This window comes from Pseudophryne corroboree, chromosome 4, assembly GCF_028390025.1.
Source record: "Pseudophryne corroboree isolate aPseCor3 chromosome 4, aPseCor3.hap2, whole genome shotgun sequence".
Lineage (NCBI taxonomy): Eukaryota > Metazoa > Chordata > Amphibia > Anura > Myobatrachidae > Pseudophryne > Pseudophryne corroboree.
In genome coordinates this window covers 772641589-772665532 of record NC_086447.1, presented here as the reverse complement: position 1 = coordinate 772665532, position 23944 = coordinate 772641589, and the positions used below count along the sequence as shown (strand labels likewise).

Sequence of the window (23944 nt, the reverse complement as noted above, 5' to 3'; positions counted from 1 at the left end):
TTCTTGCAGACAGGGTTATCAAGCGATGCATCTGAAGATGCGATCCGGACCACTTGTCCAACAGGTCCCACTGAAAGATTCTGGCATGGAACCTGCCGAATGGAATTGCTTCGTAAGAAGCTACCATCTTTCCCAAGACCCGCGTGCAGTGATGCACCGATACCTGTTTTGGTTTCAGGAGGTCTCTGACTAGAGAAGACAACTCCCTGGCTTTCTCCTCCGGGAGAAACACTTTTTTCTGGACTGTGTCCAGAATCATCCCCAGGAACAGTAGACGTGTCGTCGGGACCAGCTGTGACTTTGGGATATTGAGAATCCAGCCGTGTTGGTTCAGCACTTCCTGAGATAGTGCTACTCCCACAAACTGTTCTTTGGACCGTGCCTTTATTAGGAGATCGTCCAAGTACGGGATAATTAAAACTCCCTTTCTTCGAAGGAGTATCATCATTTCCGCCATAACCTTGGTAAATACCCTTGGTGCCGTGGAGAGTCCAAACGGCAGCGTCTGGAATTGGTAATGGCAATCCTGTACCACAAATCTGAGGTACTCCTGGTGAGGATGGTAAATGGGGACATGCAGGTAAGCATCCTTGATGTCCAGGGAAACCATGTAATCCCCCTCGTCCAGGCTCGCAATAACCGCCCTGAGCGATTCCATCTTGAACTTGAATTTTTTTATGTACATGTTCAAGGATTTCAAATTTAAAATGGGTCTCACCGAACCGTCCGGCTACCACAAATAGTGTGGAATAGTAACCCCGGCCTTGTTGAAGTAGGGGTACCTTGATTATCACCTGCTGGGAATACAGCTTGTGAATTGCCGCTAGCACCGCCTCCCTGTCTGAGGGAGCAATCGGCAAGGCAGATTTTAGGAACCGGTGGGGTGGAGCCGCCTCGAATTCCAGCATGTATCCCTGAGATACTACTTGAAGGATCCAGGGATCCACCTGTGAGCGAGCCCACTGATCGCTGAAATTTCTGAGGCGGGCCCCCACCGTACCTGGCTCCACCTGTGGAGCCCCACGGTCATGCGGCGGACTTGGAAGAGGAAGCGGGGGAGGACTTTGGTTCCTGGGAACCTGCTGTCTGTTGCAGCCTTTTTCCCCTACCTCTGCCTCTAGACAGAAAAGACCCTCCTTTTCCACGCTTGCTTTTCTGGGTCCGAAAGGACTGAACCTGATAAAATGGCGCCTTCTTAGGCTGTGAGGGAACATGGGGTAAAAATGCTGACTTCCCAGACGTTGCTGTGGAAACTAGGTCGGAGAGACCATCCCCAAATAATTCCTCCCCTTTATAAGGCAAAACTTCCATGTGCCTCTTGGAATCTGCATCTCCCGTCCACTGACGAGTCCATAAGCATCTCCTAGCAGAGATAGACAATGCACTTACTTTAGATGCCAGCCGGCAAATTTCCCTCTGTGCATCTCTCATATATAAGACTGAATCTTTTATATGGTCAATCGTTAGCAGAATAGTGTCTCTGTCTAGTGTGTCAATATTTTCTGACAGTTTTTCTGACCATGCAGCGGCAGCACTGCACATCCAAGCTGACGCAATAGCTGGTCTAAGTATAATGCCTGAGTGTGTGTATACAGACTTCAGGATTGCCTCCTGCTTTCTATCAGCAGGCTCCTTAAGGGCGGCCGTATCCTGAGAGGGTAGTGCCACCTTTTTTGACAAACGTGTGAGCGCTTTATCCACCCTAGGTGGTGTTTCCCAACGTGACCCATCCTCTGGCGGGAAAGGGAACGCCATTAGTACCTTCTTAGGAATTACAAATTTTTTATCAGGGAAAAGCCACGCTTCTTCACACACTTCATTTAGTTCAACTGATGGGGGAAAAACTACGGGTAGTTTTTTCTCCCCAAACATAATACCATTTTTTGTGGTACCTGGATGTAAATCAGAAATGTTTAACACCTCTTTCATTGCCTCAATCATGCAGTGAATGGCCCTGACAGGCATTAAGTTTGACTCATCGTCGTCGACACTTATCAGTATCCGTGTCGACATCCGGGTCTGCAAACTGAGGTAGCGGGCGTTTTAGAGCCCCTGACGACCCCTGAGGCACCTGAACAGGCACGAGCTGAGATCCCGGCTGTCCCACATTTGGCATGTCGTCAAATTTCTTATGTAAAGAATCTATACGTGCACTCATTTCTTTCCATAAGTTCATCCACTCGGGTGTCTGCCCCGCAGGGGGTGATGTCCCTTCAAAATGCATCTGCTCCGCCTCCACCTCATCAAACATGTCGACACAGCCGTACCGACACACCCCACACACACAGGGAATGCTCAACAGAGGGCAGGACCCACAAAAAGCCCTTTGGGGGGACAGAGTGAGAGTATGCCAGCACACACCAGAGCGCTATATATATATATATATATATATATATATATATATATATATATATATATATATATATATATATATATATATATATATATATATATATATATATATAAGCAGCCATTCCTTCCGATACAGCGGCACTCGGAGTCTGATTTAAAAGGTGCAGTAAAGTGCTTTTATTCGGTCATAATAACAATTTGCAATCCATTTTGGATTGCAAATTGTTATTATGACCGAATAAAAGCACTTTACTGCACCTTTTAAATCAGACTCCGAGTGCCGCTGTATGGGAAGGAATGGCTGCTTGTAATGAATTTTCAGAGGGCACCGGAGCACAGTAAAATTACTAGGTGAGTGCCAATCCGTGTGTATCAACTATATATATATATATATATATATATATATATATATATATATATATATATATATATACATACACACACACACACACACACATACATACCATACATATATACACACACACACACACACACACACAGGGACTAACTGAGTTATGTCCCTAATAGCTGCTTTTCATATAATATATGTATATATACTGCCAAATTTAATGCCCCCCCTCTCTTTTCCCTCTTACTGTTACTGTATATTGCAGGGAAGAGCCAGGGAGCTTCCTTCCAGCCGAGCTGTGAGGGAAAAATGGCGCCAGTGTGCTGAGGAGATAGGCTCCGCCCCTTTTTCGCAGCCTATTCTCCTGCTTTTTATGGAATTCTGGCAGGGGTATTTACCTCATATATAGCCTCTGGGGTTATATATTGAGGTATTTTAGCCAGCCAAGGTGTTATTATTGCTGCCTCAGGGCGCCCCCCCCCCCCCCAGCGCCCTGCACCCTCAGTGACCGGAGTGTGAAGTGTGAGAGGAGCAATGGCGCACAGCTGCAGTGCTGTGCGCTACCTTGGTGAAGACAGTCTTCATGCCGCCGATTTTCCGGACCATCTTCTTGCTTCTGGCTCTGTAAGGGGGACGGCGGCGCGGCTCCGGGACCGAACACCAAGGACTAGGCCTGCGGTCGATCCCTCTGGAGCTAATGGTGTCCAGTAGCCTAAGAAGCCCAATCCGGCTGCAAGCAGGCGAGTTCGCTTCTTCTCCCCTTAGTCCCTCGCTGCAGTGAGCCTGTTGCCAGCAGGTCTCACTGAAAATAAAAAACCTAAGTCTATTCTTTCTAAGAGCTCAGGAGAGCCCCTAGTGTGCATCCAACCTCGGCCGGGCACGAATTCTAACTGAGGCTTGGAGGAGGGTCATAGTGGGAGGAGCCAGTGCACACCAGGTAGTCTGAAATCTTTCTAGAGTGCCCAGCCTCCTTCGGAGCCCGCTATTCCCCCATGGTCCTTACGGAGTTCCCAGCATCCACTAGGACGTCAGAGAAATTTGGGATATCATTCCCTTAATAGAAGCCACCCACTGGGGCTCCGATTCGGAAAGTTGAGACAAAACATTACATTCCTGTGTACATGGAATGGATTCCTCTGGAGAAGATACATATTCTGCCGCACGAGACACAGTCCCTGGACATGGTTATGTGAGAATTATGCATACACACACACATTCCCTCCCTCCCCCCAAGTACCTTCAGAGAAACACAGCGCTTAGAGCCAGCACACACAGCTCCCCAGTAGGTATAAAATAACTGCCTTGCGCTGCCTGTGTACCCTTAATAAAACTACACAGTAATAGACAGCCTCCCCCCCCCCCTCCCCTTCTACCACCCCCTGGTACCGCACAGGATAACTGGAGTTGTGGAGGGTCAGCGCTCACTGTCAGCGTCTCAGCAGGGAGAGAATGGCGCTGGTGAGCTGCTGGGTCCGCTCTGAGAAGCTCCGCCCTTGAACATGGCGCGTCTTCCCGCACATTTCAAATCTTTATACAGGCCTAGCAGCGCAAACAAAGTCCCTGCTAGCCTGCGTGACCAATTTCAAGGGTATCGTCGCTGGCCCAGGGCAACCCTCACAGCGCCGCACCTGAACCGCAGTGTTAGTACTGCACTCCAAACCCTGATGCCGCCATTTACACCGGTTCCCCGCTTGTCGGGTCGTCTGTACCACACTCACCACCGCGATCTTCTGCCTCTGTTAGGGGGTGGCGGCATGCTGCAGGAGTGAGCGGTCGCCTCGGGGTCCAACGATCACCCCCCTCAGGAGCTCAGTGTCCTGTCAGCGGAGATACTGGCCATTAACCTCAGAGGGTTGGACACTACTCTCTCTCCCCCCCCCCCCCCCCCTAAATCCCACGAAGCAGGGAGGCTGTTGCCAGCAGCCTCCCTGTGCCTAACTTGTCCTCCAGGCACATTTTCTAAACGGAGTCTGGTAGGAGGGGCAGAGGGAGCAGCCAGCCCACACTATTAAAGTCTTAAAGTGCGCATGGCTCCTGGTGGACCCGTCTATACCCCATGGTACTAATATGGACCCCAGCATCCTCTAGGACAGGCATGTCCAAACTGCGGCTCTCCAGCTGTTGTGAAACTACACATCCCAGCATGCCCTGACACAGCTTTAGTATTCTCTGACAGCAAAACTGTCAGGGCATGCTGGGATATGTAGTTTCACAACAGCTGGAGGGCCGCAGTTTGGACATGACTGCTCTAGGACGTAAGAGAAATGAAGATTTGGTCTTATGCAGAGCAAGAAGATAACGGAGTAGTTACGCTCTCAGTTATCCAGACTCACAACCACCACGTGACCAGGATAGTCTCTCCCATTCTAAAGTTCAATGTAAGAAATGAAGCTTACGCTCAAGGCGTTCCTCCCTCTCCTTCAATGCTTTCTCCCGTGCCAGTAGTTGGTGTTCCTTTACCCGCATTTCTGCTGGCACAGTGTCTGGCTGGGGAACCCATTCCTGTTCTGCAGATCGCCGGGAGCGCTTCTCAGATATCCTGTCCTGCTCTTCTGCAACACAGTCAGCCATCAGGGAGTGCTGCAAAATATCCTCAATGGAGGGTCTCAAATAATCCTATCAGAGAAACAAAACCGGTCAAACATACAACTCAATAGGTTAGACTTGTCCTTTTCTACTAAATTTACACCCCCTCTCCTTAACTTGTACTCGTGTCATTTTTAAAAGGTGAAGTCTTCATATATGACCCATAGAAGTCAATATATTTAATAAACCTTCAGGCAATTTGATATTCTAAAGCAGCTATGTTAAATAGTATTACCTTTCTACTCCATTACAGAATGCAGACAGACACACACACACCTCTGGTGAGGTGTCCAATGAGCTTTGATAAGCACGAATATTGAACTACAGTTGGTCATGCTGCGGTGAAATAACTGGCCACACCCCTCTGTTATGAATCCACCAATCCACACACACTGCATCTACTCACAGCAAGTCTTCCTGCCGATCAGCTTGCTGTTAGAGAAGCACCTCCCCTATAACATGGTGACTGCTGCATAGAGGGGAAGGACGGTGTACCTATTTAATCAATTGGTTATAGATCTATAAGCTGTTTCCAGAACAGTATTTGGCTAATTTCCTCAATTACAAAAAAAATAAACTCACCTTAAGATTTAACATTTTAGTAATTATTTGGTTCAGTTCTTCAGAATAACGATATGGGATTCGCCGAAACTTTCCTATTCTTATCTTTTCTGCCAACTCTTTCTGATTATAAGCTGTGAAAGGCGGCCTTAAATAAAAAGACAGAGACCAAACAAGTCAAGCAAATAGTGTTGCAGTGAGAAAAAAGTAATACTTCAACTCACTCCAGTGACAATAATTAAAACCAAAAGGGGCCGGCATCTTTCAAAATAAACTACAGTAATAACAGATTTATATTACTTACGAAAGTGCACAAAGTTCATACAGAAGGCACCCGAGAGACCATATATCAGACTTCTCATTGTAGGACATCCTATTCATCTGCTCCTAGAAAATACAAACTATATCATGACAAGAAAGCCTAAAAAAAGTGAGTCTTCAGACAAAGTATGTAATCAAGTTCATGTAACCCTTTTAACACCACCAGCTAGTAACACAAGCGTGCATAACCAGTGTTGCTGACTGGTGTAAAAAGGTCCAGTTGGAATAGTCCGGGTCGAGTGACCCGGTATTCCAACTCGGGAAGTTTGCGGGGTTGAACACGTGTTCAACCCGGCAAACCGTGCAGTGTAAACGGTAGCCAGGTCGATGCGACCCGGCTTCCCGTTTACACTCTATGTGCGGGCGGCGCTTGGAGATCATGTGATCTCCAAGCGCCGCCCCCGTCGAGTCACCAGCAACATCACCAACCCGGCAATATGCCGGGTTGGTGACTCCGGTCTAAACTGGGGCTGATGTGGGTCGCAGCCGGGTAGATCCCGTGTCAGGGCTCCCAGCTGCGACCCGCTTACTTGGTGTAAAAGCGGTAGTAGAATTTCCACTGTTTTGTAGATTAGAACAGGCTACACCTAACACAATTACTGCTGTATCCGGTCTTATTGTTATGCAAAACAGCCTAGTCTGTCACCATACGCTATGTCCAGGAGAGTAGACAGCTAGGCAATACTTATAACCACACCTGTAGCTGGCATTTTCTAAACAATGAAGGGACATTTTGGAGTGCATCCACAAGTGTGCAAAATAAGAAAACAAAAAAAAAACAAAAAAACCACCACTACCAAAAACCATTTAGTTTTAATGTACTCCCACCTCAAATCCTTTCTCAGGCTGCTCCTTGAGATTTACCCTTCAGAAATCTAATCTCAACATAAACATGGGGGCATATCCAATGGAAAGCATCATGTTTCTTATTCTGCGAAACACAAGATTTCAGGTAGCCACTGGGTTTTTGATGTGAGCAATTTGTATGGATATTACCTCAGCCTTTTCTGGCAGCTTCAGAGAAGGTGCAAAGTCAGGAAAACATGTCAGGACATGGTTCAGAACTCCCGGGGACATTCTCCCCCTTCTCCCCCTCCTCCCCCCTCCTCCCCCCCCCCCCCCCCCACCCCACAATGACAAATTTGGCAATTTAGTTAGATTAATTAGACAATGGTTACAACCATTGTGGCGAATAAAGTGGCCTCAAATAAATCCAAAATTCCTTTTTAATTATTTTATTCACACACACACACAAAAAAAAAGAAAAAGGAAATTGGACACGAAAGCAGTGTTAAGTTTTGCAAAGAAAATATTGCGCCCAATTGGATATGCCGCCCTATGGTATTACCTCTTATAACAAACAGCCATGAACCCATCACAAAACAGCATTCCTGTTAGTACCCATGATCCGGTCACCCTCTCCCTCACTCCGGTGCATGGTTAAACAGAGCAAAAGCATAACCTGGAATAAGACACATTGGGGTCACGCTAGTTTTTTCCACTGCAATCAGGTCAGAACTGCGCATGCACCGTAATGCGCAGGCGCGTCATCCGGGTGCAAAGCGGCTCGTTGCTGTGCGATGGATTTTACAAAGAATCCATTCACACAGCCGATCGCAAGGAGATTGACAGGAAGAGGGTGTTTGTGGGTGTCAACTGACAGTTTTCTGGGAGTGGTTGGAAAAACGCAGGCGTGTCCAAGAGTTTGCAGGGGCGGGTGTCTCAACACCGGGACCTGACAGGCTGAAGTGATCGCAGCGGCTGAGTAAGTTCTGGGCAACTCAAAAACTGCACAAAACTTTTTTTTTTAGTGCTCGGCTGCACATGCGTTCGTACACTTGCAAAGCAAAAATACACTCCCCTATAGGCGGCGACTATCTGATCGCATCGCTGCAAAAAATAGCTAGCGAGCGATCAGGTCTGAATGACCCCATTGGCAATTCTGTTCTGCTGTAATCAGCTGCATGGCGAAAGCAGCATAAGTATAATTTGGAGTAGGGATCCCTATACAGAAATGCATGTAGCATTAATAATAAATATTGGAACAATAACTACTATTTACTGTATTTTCTTGACCTAAAGAAGGCTTTTACAAGGGTGCCAAATGCAGTAGGATAGGCCCTAGACAATTATGTCTATCCTAGATTAGGTTAATGGACACAGTCATCAGTACAGAGCCTGTAAAAGGTGCCCAAATGGTGAAAACACTGCCAGTTTAACATACATTACACAAAAGAAGTGGGAACTCAGCCCAAAACCAGTTCATTTGCAGCGTGAGCCACTTAAGAGCAATGCCAGCAAGTTAGTGCACTCCTACGCTGTAGGTATTCAGTTTAGGTACTATCGTATTTCAGCATGCACCCCTTTGGAGCTGCAAAAAATAAAAAGTGCAATATACAGTAGGGGCAAAAATAAGAATTTACTTACCGATAATTCTATTTCTCATAGTCCGTAGTGGATGCTGGGGACTCCGTAAGGACCATGGGGAATAGCGGCTCCGCAGGAGACTGGGCACATCTAAAGAAAGCTTTAGGACTAACTGGTGTGCACTGGCTCCTCCCCCTATGACCCTCCTCCAAGCCTCAGTTAGGATACTGTGCCCGGACGAGCGTACACAATAAGGAAGGATTTTGAATCCCGGGTAAGACTCATACCAGCCACACCAATCACACCGTATAACCTGTGATCTGAACCCAGTTAACAGTATGATAACAGAGGAGCCTCTGAAAGATGGCTCACAACAATAACCCGATTTTTGTAACAATAACTATGTACAAGTATTGCAGACAATCCACACTTGGGATGGGCGCCCAGCATCCACTACGGACTATGAGAAATAGAATTATCGGTAAGTAAATTCTTATTTTCTCTAACGTCCTAAGTGGATGCTGGGGACTCCGTAAGGACCATGGGGATTATACCAAAGCTCCCAAACGGGCGGGAGAGTGCGGATGACTCTGCAGCACCAAATGAGAGAACTCCAGGTCCTCCTCAGCCAGGATATTAATTTTGTAGAATTTTACAAACGTATTTGCTCCTGACCAAGTAGCTGCTCGGCAAAGTTGTAAAGCCGAGACCCCTCGGGCAGCCGCCCAAGATGAGCCCACCTTCCTTGTGGAGTGGGCATTTACAGATTTTTGGTTGTGGCAGGCCTGCCACAGAATGTGCAAGCTGAATTGTACTACAAATCCAACGAGCAATAGTCTGCTTAGAAGCAGGAGCACCCAGCTTGTTGGGTGCACACAGGATAAACAGCGAGTCAGATTTCCTGACTCCAGCCGTCCTGGAAACATATATTTTCAGGGCACTGACAACGTCTAGCAACTTGGAGGCCTCCAAGTCCCTAGTAGCCGCAGGCACCACCAATAGGTTGGTTCAGGTGAGACGCTGAAACCACCTTGGGGAGAAACTGAGGACGAGTCCTCAATTCCGCCCTGTCCGAATGGAAAATCAGATAAGGGCTTTTTCAGGATAAAGCCGCCAATTCTGACACGCGCCTGGCCCAGGCCAGGGCCAACAGCATGACCACTTTCCATGTGAGATATTTTAACTCCACAGATTTAAGTGGTTCAAACCAATGTGACTTTTGGAACCCAAAACTACATTGAGATCCCAAAGTGCCACTGGAGGCACAAAAGGAGGCTGTATATGCAGTACCCCTTTTACAAACGTCTGAACTTCAGGGACTGAAGCTAGTTCTTTTTGGAAGAAAATTGACAGGGCCGCAAATTTGAACCTTAATGGACCCCAATTTCAGGCCCATAGACACTCCTGTTTGCAGGAAATGTAGGAATCGACCCAGTTGAATTTCCTCCGTCGGGCCTTACTGGCCTCGCACCACGCAACATATTTTCGCCAATTGCGGTGATAATGTTTTTGCGGTTACATCCTTCCTGGCTTTGATCAGGATAGGGATGACTTCATCCGGAAAGCTTTTTTTCCCCCTTCAGGATCCGGCGTTCAACTGCCATGCCGTCAAACGCAGCCGCGGTAAGTCTTGGAACAGACAGGGTCCTTGCTGGAGCAGGTCCCTTCTTAGAGGTAGAGGCCACGTATCCTCCGTGAGCATCTCTTGAAGTTCCGGTTACCAAGTCCTTCTTGGCCAATCCGGAGCCACGAATATAGTGCTTTCTCCTCTCCATCTTATCAATCTCAGTACCTTGGGTATGAGAGGCAGAGGAGGGAACACATACACTGACTGGTACACCCACGGTGTTACCAGAGCGTCTACAACTATTGCCTGAGGGTCTCTTGACCTGGCGCAATACCTGTCGAGTTTTTTAATCATGTGGACGACTTCTGGGTGAAGTCCCCACTCTCCCGGGTGGAGGTCGTGCTGAGGAAGTCTGCTTCCCAGTTGTGCACTCCCGGAATGAATACTGTTGACAGTGCTATCACATGATTTTCCGCCCAGCGAAGAATCCCTGCAGCTTCTGCCATTGCCCTCCTGCTTCTTGTGCCACCCTGTCTGTTTACGTGGGTGACTGCCATGATGTTGTCCGACTGGATCAACACCGGCTGACCTTGAAGCAGAGGTCTTGCTAAGCTTAGAGCATTGTAAATGGCCCTCAGCTTCAGGATATTTATGTGAAGTGATGTCTCCAGGCTTGACCCTAAGCCCTGGATATTCCTTCCCTGTGTGACTGCTCCCCAGCCTCGCAGGCTGGCATCCGTGGTCACCAGGACCCAGTCCTGAATGCCGAATCTGCGGCCCTCTAGAAGATGAGCACTCTGCAACCACCACATGATGGATACCCTTGTCCTTGGTGACAGGGTTATCCCGCTGATGCATCTGAAAATGCGACCCGGACCATTTGTCCAGTAGGTTCCACTGGAAAGTTCTTGCGTGGAATCTAACGAATGGGATTGCTTCGTAGGAAGCCACCATTTTTACCCAGAACCCTTGTGCATTGATGCACTGAGACTTGGTTCAGTTTTAGGAGGTTCCTGACTAGCTCGGATAACTCCCTGGTTTTCTCTTCCGGGAGAAACACCTTTTTTCTGGACTGTGTCCAGGAACATCCCTAGGAAACAGAAGACAAGTCGTCGGAACCAGCTGCGATTTTGGAATATTGAGAATCCAATCGTGCTGCCGCAACACTACCTGAGATAGTGCTACACCGACTTCCAACTGTTCCCTGGATCTTACCCTTATCAGGGAATCGTCCAAGTAAGGGATAACTAAAATTCCCTTCCTTCGAAGGGATATCATTTCGTCCATTACCTTGGTAAAGACCCGGGGTGCCGTGGACCATCCCTACGGCAGCGTCTGAACTGATAGTGACAGTTCTGTACCATAACCTGAGGTACCCTTGGTGAGAAGGGTAAACTTTGACATGAAGGTAAGCATCCTTGATGTCCCAAGACATCATGTAGTCTCCTTCTTCCAGGTTCGCAATCACTGCTCTGAGTGACTCAATCTTGAATTTGAACCTCTGTATGTAAGTGTTCAAAGATTTTAGATTTAGAATCGGTTTCACCGGGCCGTCTGGCTTCGGTACCACAATAGTGTGGAATAATACCCCGTTCCCTGTTGCAGGAGGGGTACCTTGATTATCACCTGCTGGGTGAATGGCTTCCAAAACTGCCTCCCTGTCAGAGGGAGACGTCGGTAAAGCCGACTTTTGGAAACGGCGAGGGGGAGACGTCTCGAATTTCAATATGTACCCTTGAGATATTACCTGAAGGATCCAGGGGTCTACTTGCGAGTGAGCCCACTGCGCACTGAAATTCATTGAGAACGGGCCCCCACCGTGCCTGAGTTTGTAAGGCCCTAGCGTCATACTGAGGGCTTTTGCAGAGGCGGGAAAGGATTTCTGTTCCTGGGAACTGGGTAATCTCTTCAGCCTTTTTCCTCTCCCTCTGTCACGAGCAGAAAGGAGGAACCTTTTGTCCGCTTGCCAACAAAGGACTGCGCCTGATAATACGGCGTCTTATTTTGAGAGGCGACCTGGGGTACAAACGTGGATTTCCCAGTTGTTGCCGTGGCCACCAGGTCTAAAAGACCGACCCCAAATGTCCCCTTTTAAAGGCAATACTTCCAAATGCCGTTTGGAATCCGCATCACCTGACCATTTAACTGGTAGAATTGGACAACGCACTTATACTTGATGCCAGTCGGCAAATATTCCGCTGTGCATCATGCATATATAGAAATGCATCTTTTAAATGCTCTATAGGCAATAATATACTATCCTTATCTAGGATATCAATATTTCCAGTCAGGGAATCCGACCATGCCAACCCAGCACTGCACCTCCAGGCTGAGGCGATTGCTGGTCGCAGTATAACACCAGTATGTGTGTGAATACATTTTTGGATACCCTCCTGCTTTCTATCAGCAGGATCCTTAAGGGCGGCCATCTCATGAGAAGGTAGAGCCCTTGTTCTTACAAGCGTGTGAGCGCCTTATCCCCCCTAGGGGGTGTTTCCCAACGCACCCTAACCTCTGGCGGGAAAGGGTATACAGCCAATACTTTTTAAGAAATTATCAATTGTTATCGGGGGGAAACCCACGTATCACACACCTCATTTTATTTTTCAGATTCAGGAAAACTACAGGTAGTTTTTCCCTCACCGAACATAATACCCCTTTTTGGTGGTACTCGTATTATCAGAAATGTATAAAACATTTTCCATTGTCTCAATCATGTAACGTGTGGCCCTACTGAAAATCACGGTTGTCTCTTCACCGTCGACACAGGAGTCAGTATCCGTGTCGGCGTCTGTATCTGCCATCTGAGGTAACGGGCGCTTTAGAGCCCCTGACGGCCTATGAGACGTCTGGACAGGCACAAGCTGAGTAGCCGGCTGTCTCATGTCAACCACTGTTTTTTTATACAGAGCTGACACTGTCACGTAATTTTCAACAGTACATCCACTCAGGTGTCGACCCCCTAGGTGGTGACATCACTGTTACAGACACTCTGCTCCGTCTCCACATCATTTTTCTCCTCATACATGTCGACACAAACGTACCGACACACAGCACACAGGGAATGCTCTGATAGAGGACAGGACCCCACTAGCCCTTTGGGGAGACAGAGGGAGAGTATGCCAGCACACACCAGAGCGCTAGCTATATATATATACATATACATACACACACAGGGATAACCTTATATAAGTGTTTTTCCCCTTATAGCTGCTGTATGTTTTAATACTGCGCCTAATTAGTGCCCCCCTCTCTTTTTTTAACCCTTTCTGTAGTGCAGGGAAGAGCCAGGGAGCTTCCCTCCAACTGAGCTGTGAGGGAAAATGGCGCCAGTGTGCTGAGGAGATAAGGCCGCCGAAAAGGGGGCGGAGCCTATCACCCGTTTTTCTGTATATTCTGGCAGGGGTTAAATGCATCCATATAGCCCAGGAGCTATATGTGATGCATTTTTTGCCATGTAAGGTATTTTTATCGTGTTTTATTGCGTCTCAGGGCGCCCCCCCCCAGCGCCCTGCACCCTCAGTGACCGGAGTATGAAGTGTGCTGAGAGCAATGGCGCACAGCTGCAGTGCTGTGCGCTACCTTATTGAAGACAGGAACGTCTTCTGCCGCCGATTTTTCCGGACCTCTTCGCTCTTCTGGCTCTGTAAGGGGGCCGGCGGCGCGGCTCCGGGACCCATCCAGGCTGAACCTGTGATCGTCCCTCTGGAGCTAATGTCCAGTAGCCAAGAAGCCCAATCCACTCTGCACGCAGGCGAGTTCGCTTCTTCTCCCCTTAGTCCCTCGATGCAGTGAGCCTGTTGCCAGCAGGTCTCACTGAAAATAACAAACCTAAACTAAAACTTTCACTAAGAAGCTCAGGAGAGCCCCTAGTGTGCACCCTTCTCGTCGGGCACAGAAATCTAACTGGGGCTTGGAGGAGGGTCATAAGGGGAGGAGCCAGTGCACACCAGTTAGTCCTAAAGCTTTCTTTAGATGTGCCCAGTCTCCTGCGGAGCCGCTATTCCCCATGGTCCTTACGGAGTCCCCAGCATCCACTTAGGACGTTAGAGAAATGCTCAGTAAAATCTGCACAATACCGGCATTTCAGCGCCATTACAACAGCACATTGCCGATTACCCATAAATCACACCTAATAGAACTGACTGCATAGACTTTTTGGGGTTAATTCAATTGTTATCACCCCCGATCTCGAGTCTAAGTTACGGGAGATCGCAGCAGGTGATATTCAACTGATGTCACCTATTGCGCTGATCGTGCCTATTAGTATCGGATTTAGCCGCGTAAAGTGGCTAAACCCGACTAAAATAATAGGCGCAATCAAGGAAAAGTGCCGTTTCACTTTTCACACATTTCAGCTCGCCACCCCGGCGGGTGAGAGCTGAAATGTAGGCACCGGCAGCATCCAAACAGAGCTACATTTGAAAAGCTCTGTTAGGCCCCATCTAGTGGCTGCCAGCCACAAATACATTTGAATCTCGCCCTTTACATATGCAAACCATAATATATGAAAACCTGGCCTGATCCGCACAAGTGGTTACGCTCTATGGCAGGGATGGGTACCTTCGGCCCTCCAGCTGTTGTTGAATTACACATCCCAGCATGCCCTGCAACAGTGTTAGCATGGCCAAATAGAAAAATTGTAGCAAGGCATGCTGGTATGTGTAGTTCAACAACAGCTGGAGGGCCGAAGGCTTCCCATCCCTGCTCTTTGGAAAAGATTGTGCTGGACTTCCACCAATTTTCCCAATAAACTAGAAAAGCATAGTTTACATTACGTAATTTAGTGCTTGCTGCTCTGTAAGGGCTGTTTCACACAAGGCAGTTTTGCTCGGATGGCAAAAAGCCGGGCAAACTTGGTCTGGCTTTTTACCATCCGGCAGAGTCTTTCACACACAACGGCTTTGAGCCGTGTTTAATGCGGTGCGCATGCACAGCAGCAGGACCGGCTTAAAATAAATAAACTGTTGTGTGTGATAGCTCCCATTCACACACACACGGTTCATTGCCTACAAGGATGGCACAGCCCCGGCCCTGCAACCGGACTTTTCAGTGGATATTTCCAGCTACAGCACGGCAGCTGGACTGGTGCCGTGTGAAAGGACTCTACACCATACATTATTAATTACAATACCGGCACGGGAAAAAGCCATCCGCTTTTTGCCGCCCGGCAAAAACCGCTGCGTGTGAAACAGCTCTAAGCGTCATTAAAGGGACATCCCTGCCAGCAAGCCCACAACAGAAAACGGCACTTACAGGAGACATGTAATAGGGTGTGCCGACAAACGTTTTAGCAAAACTGGTGTCATGGTGCAATATCCTGGCCAAGCCAAAGTCACCGAGTTTCACATTCTTTTTAGCATCTAGAAATATGTTGGCAGGTTTCAGGTCTCTGTGGAGAACAGTATGACCCCCATCACTTCGCTTGTGGCAGTCTTTAAGGGCTAAGGCAAGTTGGGCAAACACATGCAGTATAAAGTCTTCTTCTAAGTACTGCCTGAAACGTACAGGAGAAAAAAAAAGCCAACGAGTTAGACAGACATCAAGGACTTAGAACAAGTAATTATATTTATGTATGTAATGTACACTAGATTATATTATCAAACCCATTATCCTTCATTCTCGGGGGGGGGGGGGGGGGGTTAATTAATGTTGATCCACTTTCAGCCTGGTGAAAACGGACGGATATTGCGAATAATGACCGATGGTCATTGTCGCTGTACCCTATTACAGAGCGTTTTTTTATCGGCCCAAAACTGACCAGCGCAATACAACTACCCGTGGTCATTGACCGCAGGTAATTGGATACTCCCTTTGTCTTCACCATTGTACTGTACTTGTGATATACATAGGAACATACCTCTCCTTAGTACATTTAGCAATCAGAGAGGCCAGGTCACCTCCTTCGCAGTACTCCATCACTATGTAAAGAGTAGTATTTGTTCGATCAATGATACGGTCATAGTAGCGGACAATGTTTGGATGCTTCAGTTCACGCAACAGGTTCACTTCAGAGACCAGCATCTGTTTCTCAGCCTCACTCATGGTTCCATAGTCCAGCTCCTTCCATACCAACACCTAGAAGAGGGCAGAAGGGAAGACTTATGCATTACAAGTATATTTCATAATCCATACGTAAAATTTTTTATATCTTAAAGGCTGCAGCAGCAAATACTATAACCAAGATATGGTGGATTCTTTAAAATTACTGATTAATGTCAGCCACCCAGGGTTCATCCATGTCACACATCCCCAGCAAGAAGCCAGATCTCTGCCAGGACCACAGGGGTCCATAAGTATGGCCAGAAGACGAGTACTATAGTGGTCATAGCAGCAGTATTTACTGCCATGTTTGACAATGAACCCCATGAGTTTGAAGGTCTTATCAGATATGACAGTGTCAAAGTCAGAAAAATGTCTCAATGCACGTTGCCATATTTGCACCGCACACTGGTCCGCGCTGCGCGTGCGTACGCTCTCCCGTGGAAGCGCATACCCGCAATAGCGTGCACTCGCAGTATGCGTATTTACGGTAGAGTTTATGTGGTCGTAGCGTGCGACTCATTCGTTACATATTTTCACAATTAATGTAGTTTATAGATCATGGTCCCTTTGATAGATTCTGAAAGTTTGGTTAAAATACAATGTCCCAGAGCTGAGGAATCCCTCTTTATATCGTACGAAGGGTCTAACAGGAATCATACAGCAGTGTTTGGTACCCATCGGAAGAGTATTTAATTAGCAATATTCCGGTGTTGGTTTGGAGCGTATTAATCGCTCGTGCGAATAGTTATAGACATAAGAAGTTTATGTCCATTTCTATTATTTACACATACTCAGGTATGCGGCGGGAAACCCAGTTTCCCACCCACCTGAGCTGTTGGAAATCGTCACAGCCCACCTGTATGAATCACCCTATGACCTTTTGTTATGATGCAGGGCCGAATTCCTTCGGCCAATGGACAATGGGATTGTAAGGACCATGAGATTGCATTGTGTGTGGGGCATAAATAGGCAGGCCGACCACATCCAGCTCTCACTCTCTCATCAACGGTTATCTGCTGATAGCCGGGAGCTGGATATCGAGGCGCAGGCGATCATACCCTTTGTGCGTAAGTTTCTCTCCGTAATCATTGTCTTTCTGTGAGCCAATTTCTCTCTCTCTCTCTCTCTCTCTCCTCTTTTCTCTTATATCTCTCATAGTATTATAGTATTGTACTGTATTGCATTTAGGTCTGTGTAGTATTGTCTTTTTGTATTTATTGTTTAGTTCTGTGGTTAGGAAGTCCTTGTTATATTGTAGTGTATCATTTGTACTGTTATCCCCTTTTTCAAGTATATTAGATATAATACAGTTAATAGGCTTTGGAACCTAAACCAGTATCTGTGTATTTCCTATAGTGCTAAGTGTTCACTTGAGCGTCGGTGACGCTCAAGCAGCTTTGTAGTTAGTCAGGTTACACAAGGTTGCATTTACACCCTGTACTCACATTAAGGTATTCAGTGTATTTCATTGGTATAAGGTTTTAACATAAAGGTATAGTGTTGTGAGCGTCTGCATCGCTGGTGACCTCCTCGTGGTCTCGAGCGTACGCTACGCTACAGCGAATCATTCCCCTAGTCATAACCAATAACGTGTCCTGTGATCACTGGGCCGTGAGCGAACGTGACGCTTGAGCGTCTCGCCTACGGCTGAGCGATCGCTACGCCAATAGCGTACCATTACGGTACTTCTTAAGCAAACAGCGTACAGTGTTCTTAGCTTCATAAAGGGTTGTTTATACGACAAAGGAATTTAGCATTGTCAATTGGGGACTCGTCCTATCCTTCTCATATCTGCACTAGGTAGATCAGCAGACATTATCCCCCCAGCAAAGGGTGGGAGGTTGTCTCGCTGTGCTGACGGGATAAGCGTCTGCTTCGCTTAGATAAAGAGTGCTGAAGGAATCCGGGAACCGGAAGTAAGAACAAAACGCTTGTGTCTTTTTTAAACTGTTTATTTTTCTTTTGTCTTGCGTACGCACGCATATATCTGCATTTCTGTTTCATTTTCGTATATCACTATTCCTGTTTGCCAATTTTTATAGTTGATAGAAAGTGCTAAAAAGAGATTTGCTGTTATTTCATAGTAGAGGTAATAGTTAAAGTATAGAACAACACACGATTTGTCTAGGAGATAAGGCAGTCAGTGTGGATTGCGGTAGATGATCAGGGATCATTTACATTGATAAAAGTATATATTGTGTTACGGTGGATCCTTTGCATTGCGTACACGTGTCGCTAACAAAAAGACTAGCGTACGCAATCCAAAAGGCAGACGCACGCAGCGTACATTACGCAACGTAGCGTCTGGTTACGCCCACGTAGCTCGTCACGAAAAGTGGAATTAGCGCAAAGCGATAATTAGCGCAAAGGCGATAAGTAACGCACAGCGGTAGATAACGCGACGCGGTAAATAACGCAAATCTATTTTTGGAAAAATCTGAAATTTAGTTTAACAGATCCTGCTCCTAATTGGTAACACTTTTGGCCTAAAGACAATTTCTGCGCAGAAATAGATATAGAAACAAAAGTGTACATGTGTTGAGTGAGTGTGTTTTGTATACATAAGTTTATATAACTTTAAGGTGGAACCAAAAGGAAAGCCGGGTACTCGTCAAGGGACATACGTGTAAGTGACATATACGGTGGCTAGGGAGGCATCCCTGGTTAAATAATATTTGAGCATTAGAGTATAGCGGACCATAAGGTAACAAGACCAGGAGGTCATAAGGTAACAAGACCAGGAGGTCATAAGGAACAAGACCAGGAGGTCGTAAGGTAAAAGGTCCGCTATAAAAGTCCAGTGGCACAACGCCTGGGGTGTTGGTGCAGAACCCATATAGGCCATAAGCTCTTGCTGAAGGAATCGCGGCCGGAAACATCGATTCCATTGATCTTTCAGTACATGACAAGTAGTGCTCGTGTACTGAACGATTGGACCGCACGTAATTGTGTGCAGTAGTTAGTAATCTGGCCTAATACCATTAGAGTAAAGTGGTCACAAACGCTATTTGTACATTCTGACGTGATTTGTGTAATTTTTTATTTTTGGAAGGGAAGTTCGCTGGTCACTCAGGAACTATCCAACAACCGATACTTGCTGGGGAACGCGCCCCAGTAAATAAAGGTTCACAGGGGCCCTAGGTTGGGTACAGCAGCTCTGGTTACAGTGATTGCAGTACTGGCCAACGTGGGCGAGAAGTAAGTGGGGTACTTGATAAACCACCACCGCCGGCCTGCCCAAGGACATCTTGGTTTGTTTGTAAGGGTTCGCTGAAAACCTTGAGATAAAGATCCAAGGAGGAATAAGCAACGCCTGCAGATTATGGGGGCCATTTGTTCAGGTAGGGGGCGATCAACCTCGGTTCGGGTTGATTCAGAGAACCGACCAGTTGGGTCGGCACGATATGTAATGTGTGAAAAATACGGTAGTCACACAGAGGTTTTATGTGATGAATGGGAGAGAATGACTGTACAAGACAGGGACAAATTCCCAAGAATAGGTAGCTTCAGTCCAGAAGTGTTACAAAAATTTAAGGAGGAGGATATGTCTCGTAAAATCAGCAAAGAGACGAATTCAGCATCATGATTATTTACAGTTATGGCACCAGGAAGGTGAGATACAGAGAGGTTTGGCTCTGGCGGCGGGATCTGGGGCAGTCAGGAAGTTGATTGCCACAGCTCCTCCTCCACCATACATTGCAGGAGAGAAGTTGATTGCGGAGAGAAACGCACTGGGTTGTAAAACACAAACTCTTAGTAACACTGTAAATGTTAATGATGTTAACCAAATAACTCATGCAAGTATTAACCCGTGCAAGTTGTACCCTGTTTTGAACCTTCCTCAGGAGTGTGATCAAGAAGACGATTCAGCAACAATTTCAGCTCTCTCTCTTGCAGCCACCATAGCAGAGACCACAGTAGGCACAGCGACACCCACGAGATTAGTGAAAGCCCCTAGCGGAGGGATAGGTGAGGTCGTGTCAACGGGTAAGTACGGCACCATGCACTACACTGAAACAATTGTACCACAACAAGCAGTAGAATCTACACAGGAAGAGGCTGTTAGAATTGCTCCTGTAAGGGTAATAGCAGTTCCCAATGGAAAAACAGACGTGTCTGGAGCCACTCCCATAAGGAACATTGCCATGTACACTCCATTTTCCCGAATGGAATTAAGAACAATAGTGTCCGAATTTCCTGACCCCAGGAAGGATTTAGTTGCTAGCCAAAAATACATCAGGGATTTAGGTAACACTGTAGAACCCAACAACAAGGATTGGCAGATACTGCTAAGAGCTTGTTTACCTTCCAATGTTGATGCAACTCAGTTTTTAGCTGATTGTGCATTGGATAAAGATGTACCGCTTACAGACGTGTACAACAAGGATAATGTAAAAAGGATAAATTTACAGCTAAAAGTATTTCCCTGCCGTTGTTAAATGGAATAAAATATTTTCCATTAAGCAAAAGGAGTCCGAAACGGCAATAGAATATTTTCACCGGGCACTATTAGAAATGGCAAAGTACACTGGTATAGAAGACATTAAGACCAACCCAAACCATCGAGAAGTAGCAGTATCTGTACTGATGGATGGTTTAAAGGAAACATTAAAGACTAGGGTTCAGACCACGCAACCATGCTGGCGAGGTCTGTCAGTGTCCGGCTTGAGAGAGGCTGCTATTGATCACGACAGAAACATCACTAGGCACAGAGAGTCGCAAAGTGATAAGTTGATGTCCGTAAGTATACAGGCGCTGACCACAAGGCAACCTGCGTATGTACCACCGAATCCTGTGGGTAAGGCAAGTGTAATAACATGTTTTTCTTGTAACAGACCGGGACACTATGCACGAGAATGTAGAACAAAGAATGTACAAAGATCTTTTCAACCCCCTAGACAACAACACAACACACGACATTGGGAGCAGGGTCCACAGAGGCGGAGTTTTGAGCCACATACAGGGGAAACAAAAAGATATCCCCCGAACAGAGATTGGCATGCCTCTGGTAGTTCCCAGCTAACTCCCCCACAAGTAGTTGCTGCCAATGGGATTCAGGGAGGTCAGCATACCCAATAGGGGTGTGGCCATACCTGTAATCTGCAGCCAGTTAAGTTGATTGCCAGTCTTGGAAGCAAACCAGAGATTGCAATCAATGTAGCTGGTAAAACTTTAAACTTTCTTGTAGACACAGGGGCGGCCAAGTCAGTGATAAATTCGACAGTGGGCATGAGAAACACTGGTAGGACAATTCCAGCCATGGGAGTAACAGGAGTAGTCCAGCACTACCCTGTTAGCAAACCAGCCGAGATTACAATAGGGCCTTTGCATACCAAGCATTCCTTTTTGCTGGCTGCATCTGCACCAACTAATCTCCTGGGAAGAGACTTACTATGTAAAATGGGTTGCGTCATTTATTGTACTCCTGAAGGTGTATTCTTGGACATCCCTGAGAATCACGCTCAGGAAGTACGACACATGTTAGACTCCCCATCAAAATTAATGTCACATTCCATTATGACAAATAGGAACCCATCCCAAGTAGAAGAGATGACATCTCAGATACCAGAGTCACTTTGGACAAAAGATGGACAGGACACTGGATTAATGGCAAACGTAGCTCCAGTAGTTGTACAAGTAAAAGATGGTAGGATAGCTCCAAAAATCCCACAGTATCCTCTGAAGCCAGAGGTGGAGTTAGGAGTTTTCCCAGTAATAGAGCGCTTGCTACAACAGGGCATTCTAGTAAGAACGTCCAGCACAGCAAATAGTCCCATCTTCCCTGTTAAAAAGAGTGGGGGGAGGGGTTACAGGCTAGTGCAGGATCTAAGGGGGATTAACAAAATAGTTGAGAGTCAGTTCCCCGTAGTGCCTAATCCAGCTGTCATCCTAATGCAAATTCCTCCCACTGCCAAATTTTTCACTGTTATTGACCTCTGCTCCGCATTCTTTTCGGTACCTCTGCACCCTAACAGCCAATATTTGTTTGCATTCACATACAGAGGAGTCCAATACACGTGGACTCGGTTACCCCAAGGTTTCATAGACAGTCCAAGTATATTTTCTCAGGCTTTGCATGATTGTTTACAGTCTTTCCAACCGGAGAGTGGATCAGTGTTGATACAGTACGTGGATGATCTACTACTGTGTTCTGATTCATTGGAGGCATCCCTGAAGGATACGAAACAGCTCCTGTTTCATCTTTCAGACACAGGTCACAAGGTTTCCAAAGACAAGTTGCAATTATGCCAAGCTAAGGTAAAATATTTGGGACACTGTCTAACACAAGGACTGAGACACCTGACCGCTGATAGAATCCAAGCCATTAGAGACATGACACTGCCACAAACCCAGCAACAGATCAGGACGTTTCTAGGAATGTGTGGGTATTGCCGTAATTGGATCCCAGGGTTTTCCATATTGGCGCTACCTTTGCAGGAAATGGTCTCCTCAAACAAACCTGATCGGATTTCGCATACAGACGAATCCGAAACAGCATTTGAGAGACTCAAACAGTGTCTAACGCAGGCACCAGCACTAGGTATGCCAGACTATGGGAAACCCTTTGAACTATACGGAACAGAAAGTGCTGGGTGCGCAGCAGGTGTACTAACACAAAAACACGGTGATGCCAGCAGGCCAATTGCATACTACAGCGCTCAGCTAGACACGGTAGCGCGATCCCTCCCCACATGCTTGCGTAGCGTTGCGGCGATAGCATTGCTAGTGACGAAAAGCGAAGATGTCGTGCTAGGCCACAACCTCACAATCCATACACCGCATGCGGTATCTGCCTTATTGAATTCTGCCCAAACCAGACACGTCTCATCAGCAAGGTTTACAAGATGGGAATTGGCATTAATGGCCCCAGTAAACATCACCATAAGGAGATGCAGTGCATTAAATCCTGCAACATTTCTCCCAGGTGTGCCTGGTCAGACACAAAGGGTGGAAGGTGAGAGTGATGGGGAAGGAGGATTTAATGCAAAGGAAGATACACATGATTGTATGGAATATTTGACCCAAAATTTTACCGCAAGGCCTGACATCAGTGACAATCCACTAGAAGATGCAGAACTCACGTTCTACACGGACGGTAGTTGTCACAGACAGTCAGACTCGGGAGACTTGTGTACTGGATATGCAGTCGTAGATGACCAAGACACCATAGAAGCGGAACCGCTAGGCCCACCTCACTCAGCCCAGGTTGCTGAACTGGTCGCCCTAACCAGAGCATGTGAATTGGCTAAGGGTAAGTCTGCCAATATCTACACCGATTCTAGATACGCGTTCGGGGTAGTACATGATTTCGGAGCGCTATGGCGTCTCAGAAATTTCATGACGGCAGCTGGTACACCGATAGCGCATGCAGCTCACATAAAAAGGCTTCTAACAGCGATACAGGAACCCGACAGAGTGGCTGTTATCAAATGTAAAGCACATACATATAGTCAAGACCCAGTATCCCTTGGTAACAGCCGAGCAGACGAAGCCGCAAAGCTTGCAGCTGCTACCCCCACACGGACAGACACCACACAGTTGATGGTATTTAATACCATCAACACACAGAAGTTGTGTGAGATGCAGAATTTGTGTTCCACACAGGAAAGAGCAGTCTGGAAGGCAAAGGGATATGGCCAGGAGTCCTCAGGGCTCTGGACGGATGGACATGGTAAACCAGTGGCCCCCAGGGCATACCTTCCATGTCTGGCTGAAGCAGCTCACGGGCTGACTCATCTAGGCAAGGAGGGGATGTGCAAATTGGTAAGAGCATACTGGTGCGCCCCGGGATTCTC

General features: G+C 46.9%; 1 protein-coding gene across 1 annotated transcript in view; it reads right to left on the bottom strand.

Annotated features, from left to right (window-relative positions):
* Positions 1–23944, bottom strand: part of NEK2 (NIMA related kinase 2) — a 79367-nt gene that overhangs the window by 47820 nt on the left and 7603 nt on the right. The window contains exons 2-6 of the mRNA XM_063918253.1: positions 15964–16181; positions 15360–15600; positions 6153–6235; positions 5870–5996; positions 5098–5317 (exon numbers count right to left, since the gene is read on the bottom strand). Of these exons, the coding sequence (XP_063774323.1) occupies positions 5098–5317; positions 5870–5996; positions 6153–6235; positions 15360–15600; positions 15964–16181 (889 nt within the window). The remainder of the gene's footprint in view (positions 1–5097; positions 5318–5869; positions 5997–6152; positions 6236–15359; positions 15601–15963; positions 16182–23944) is intronic.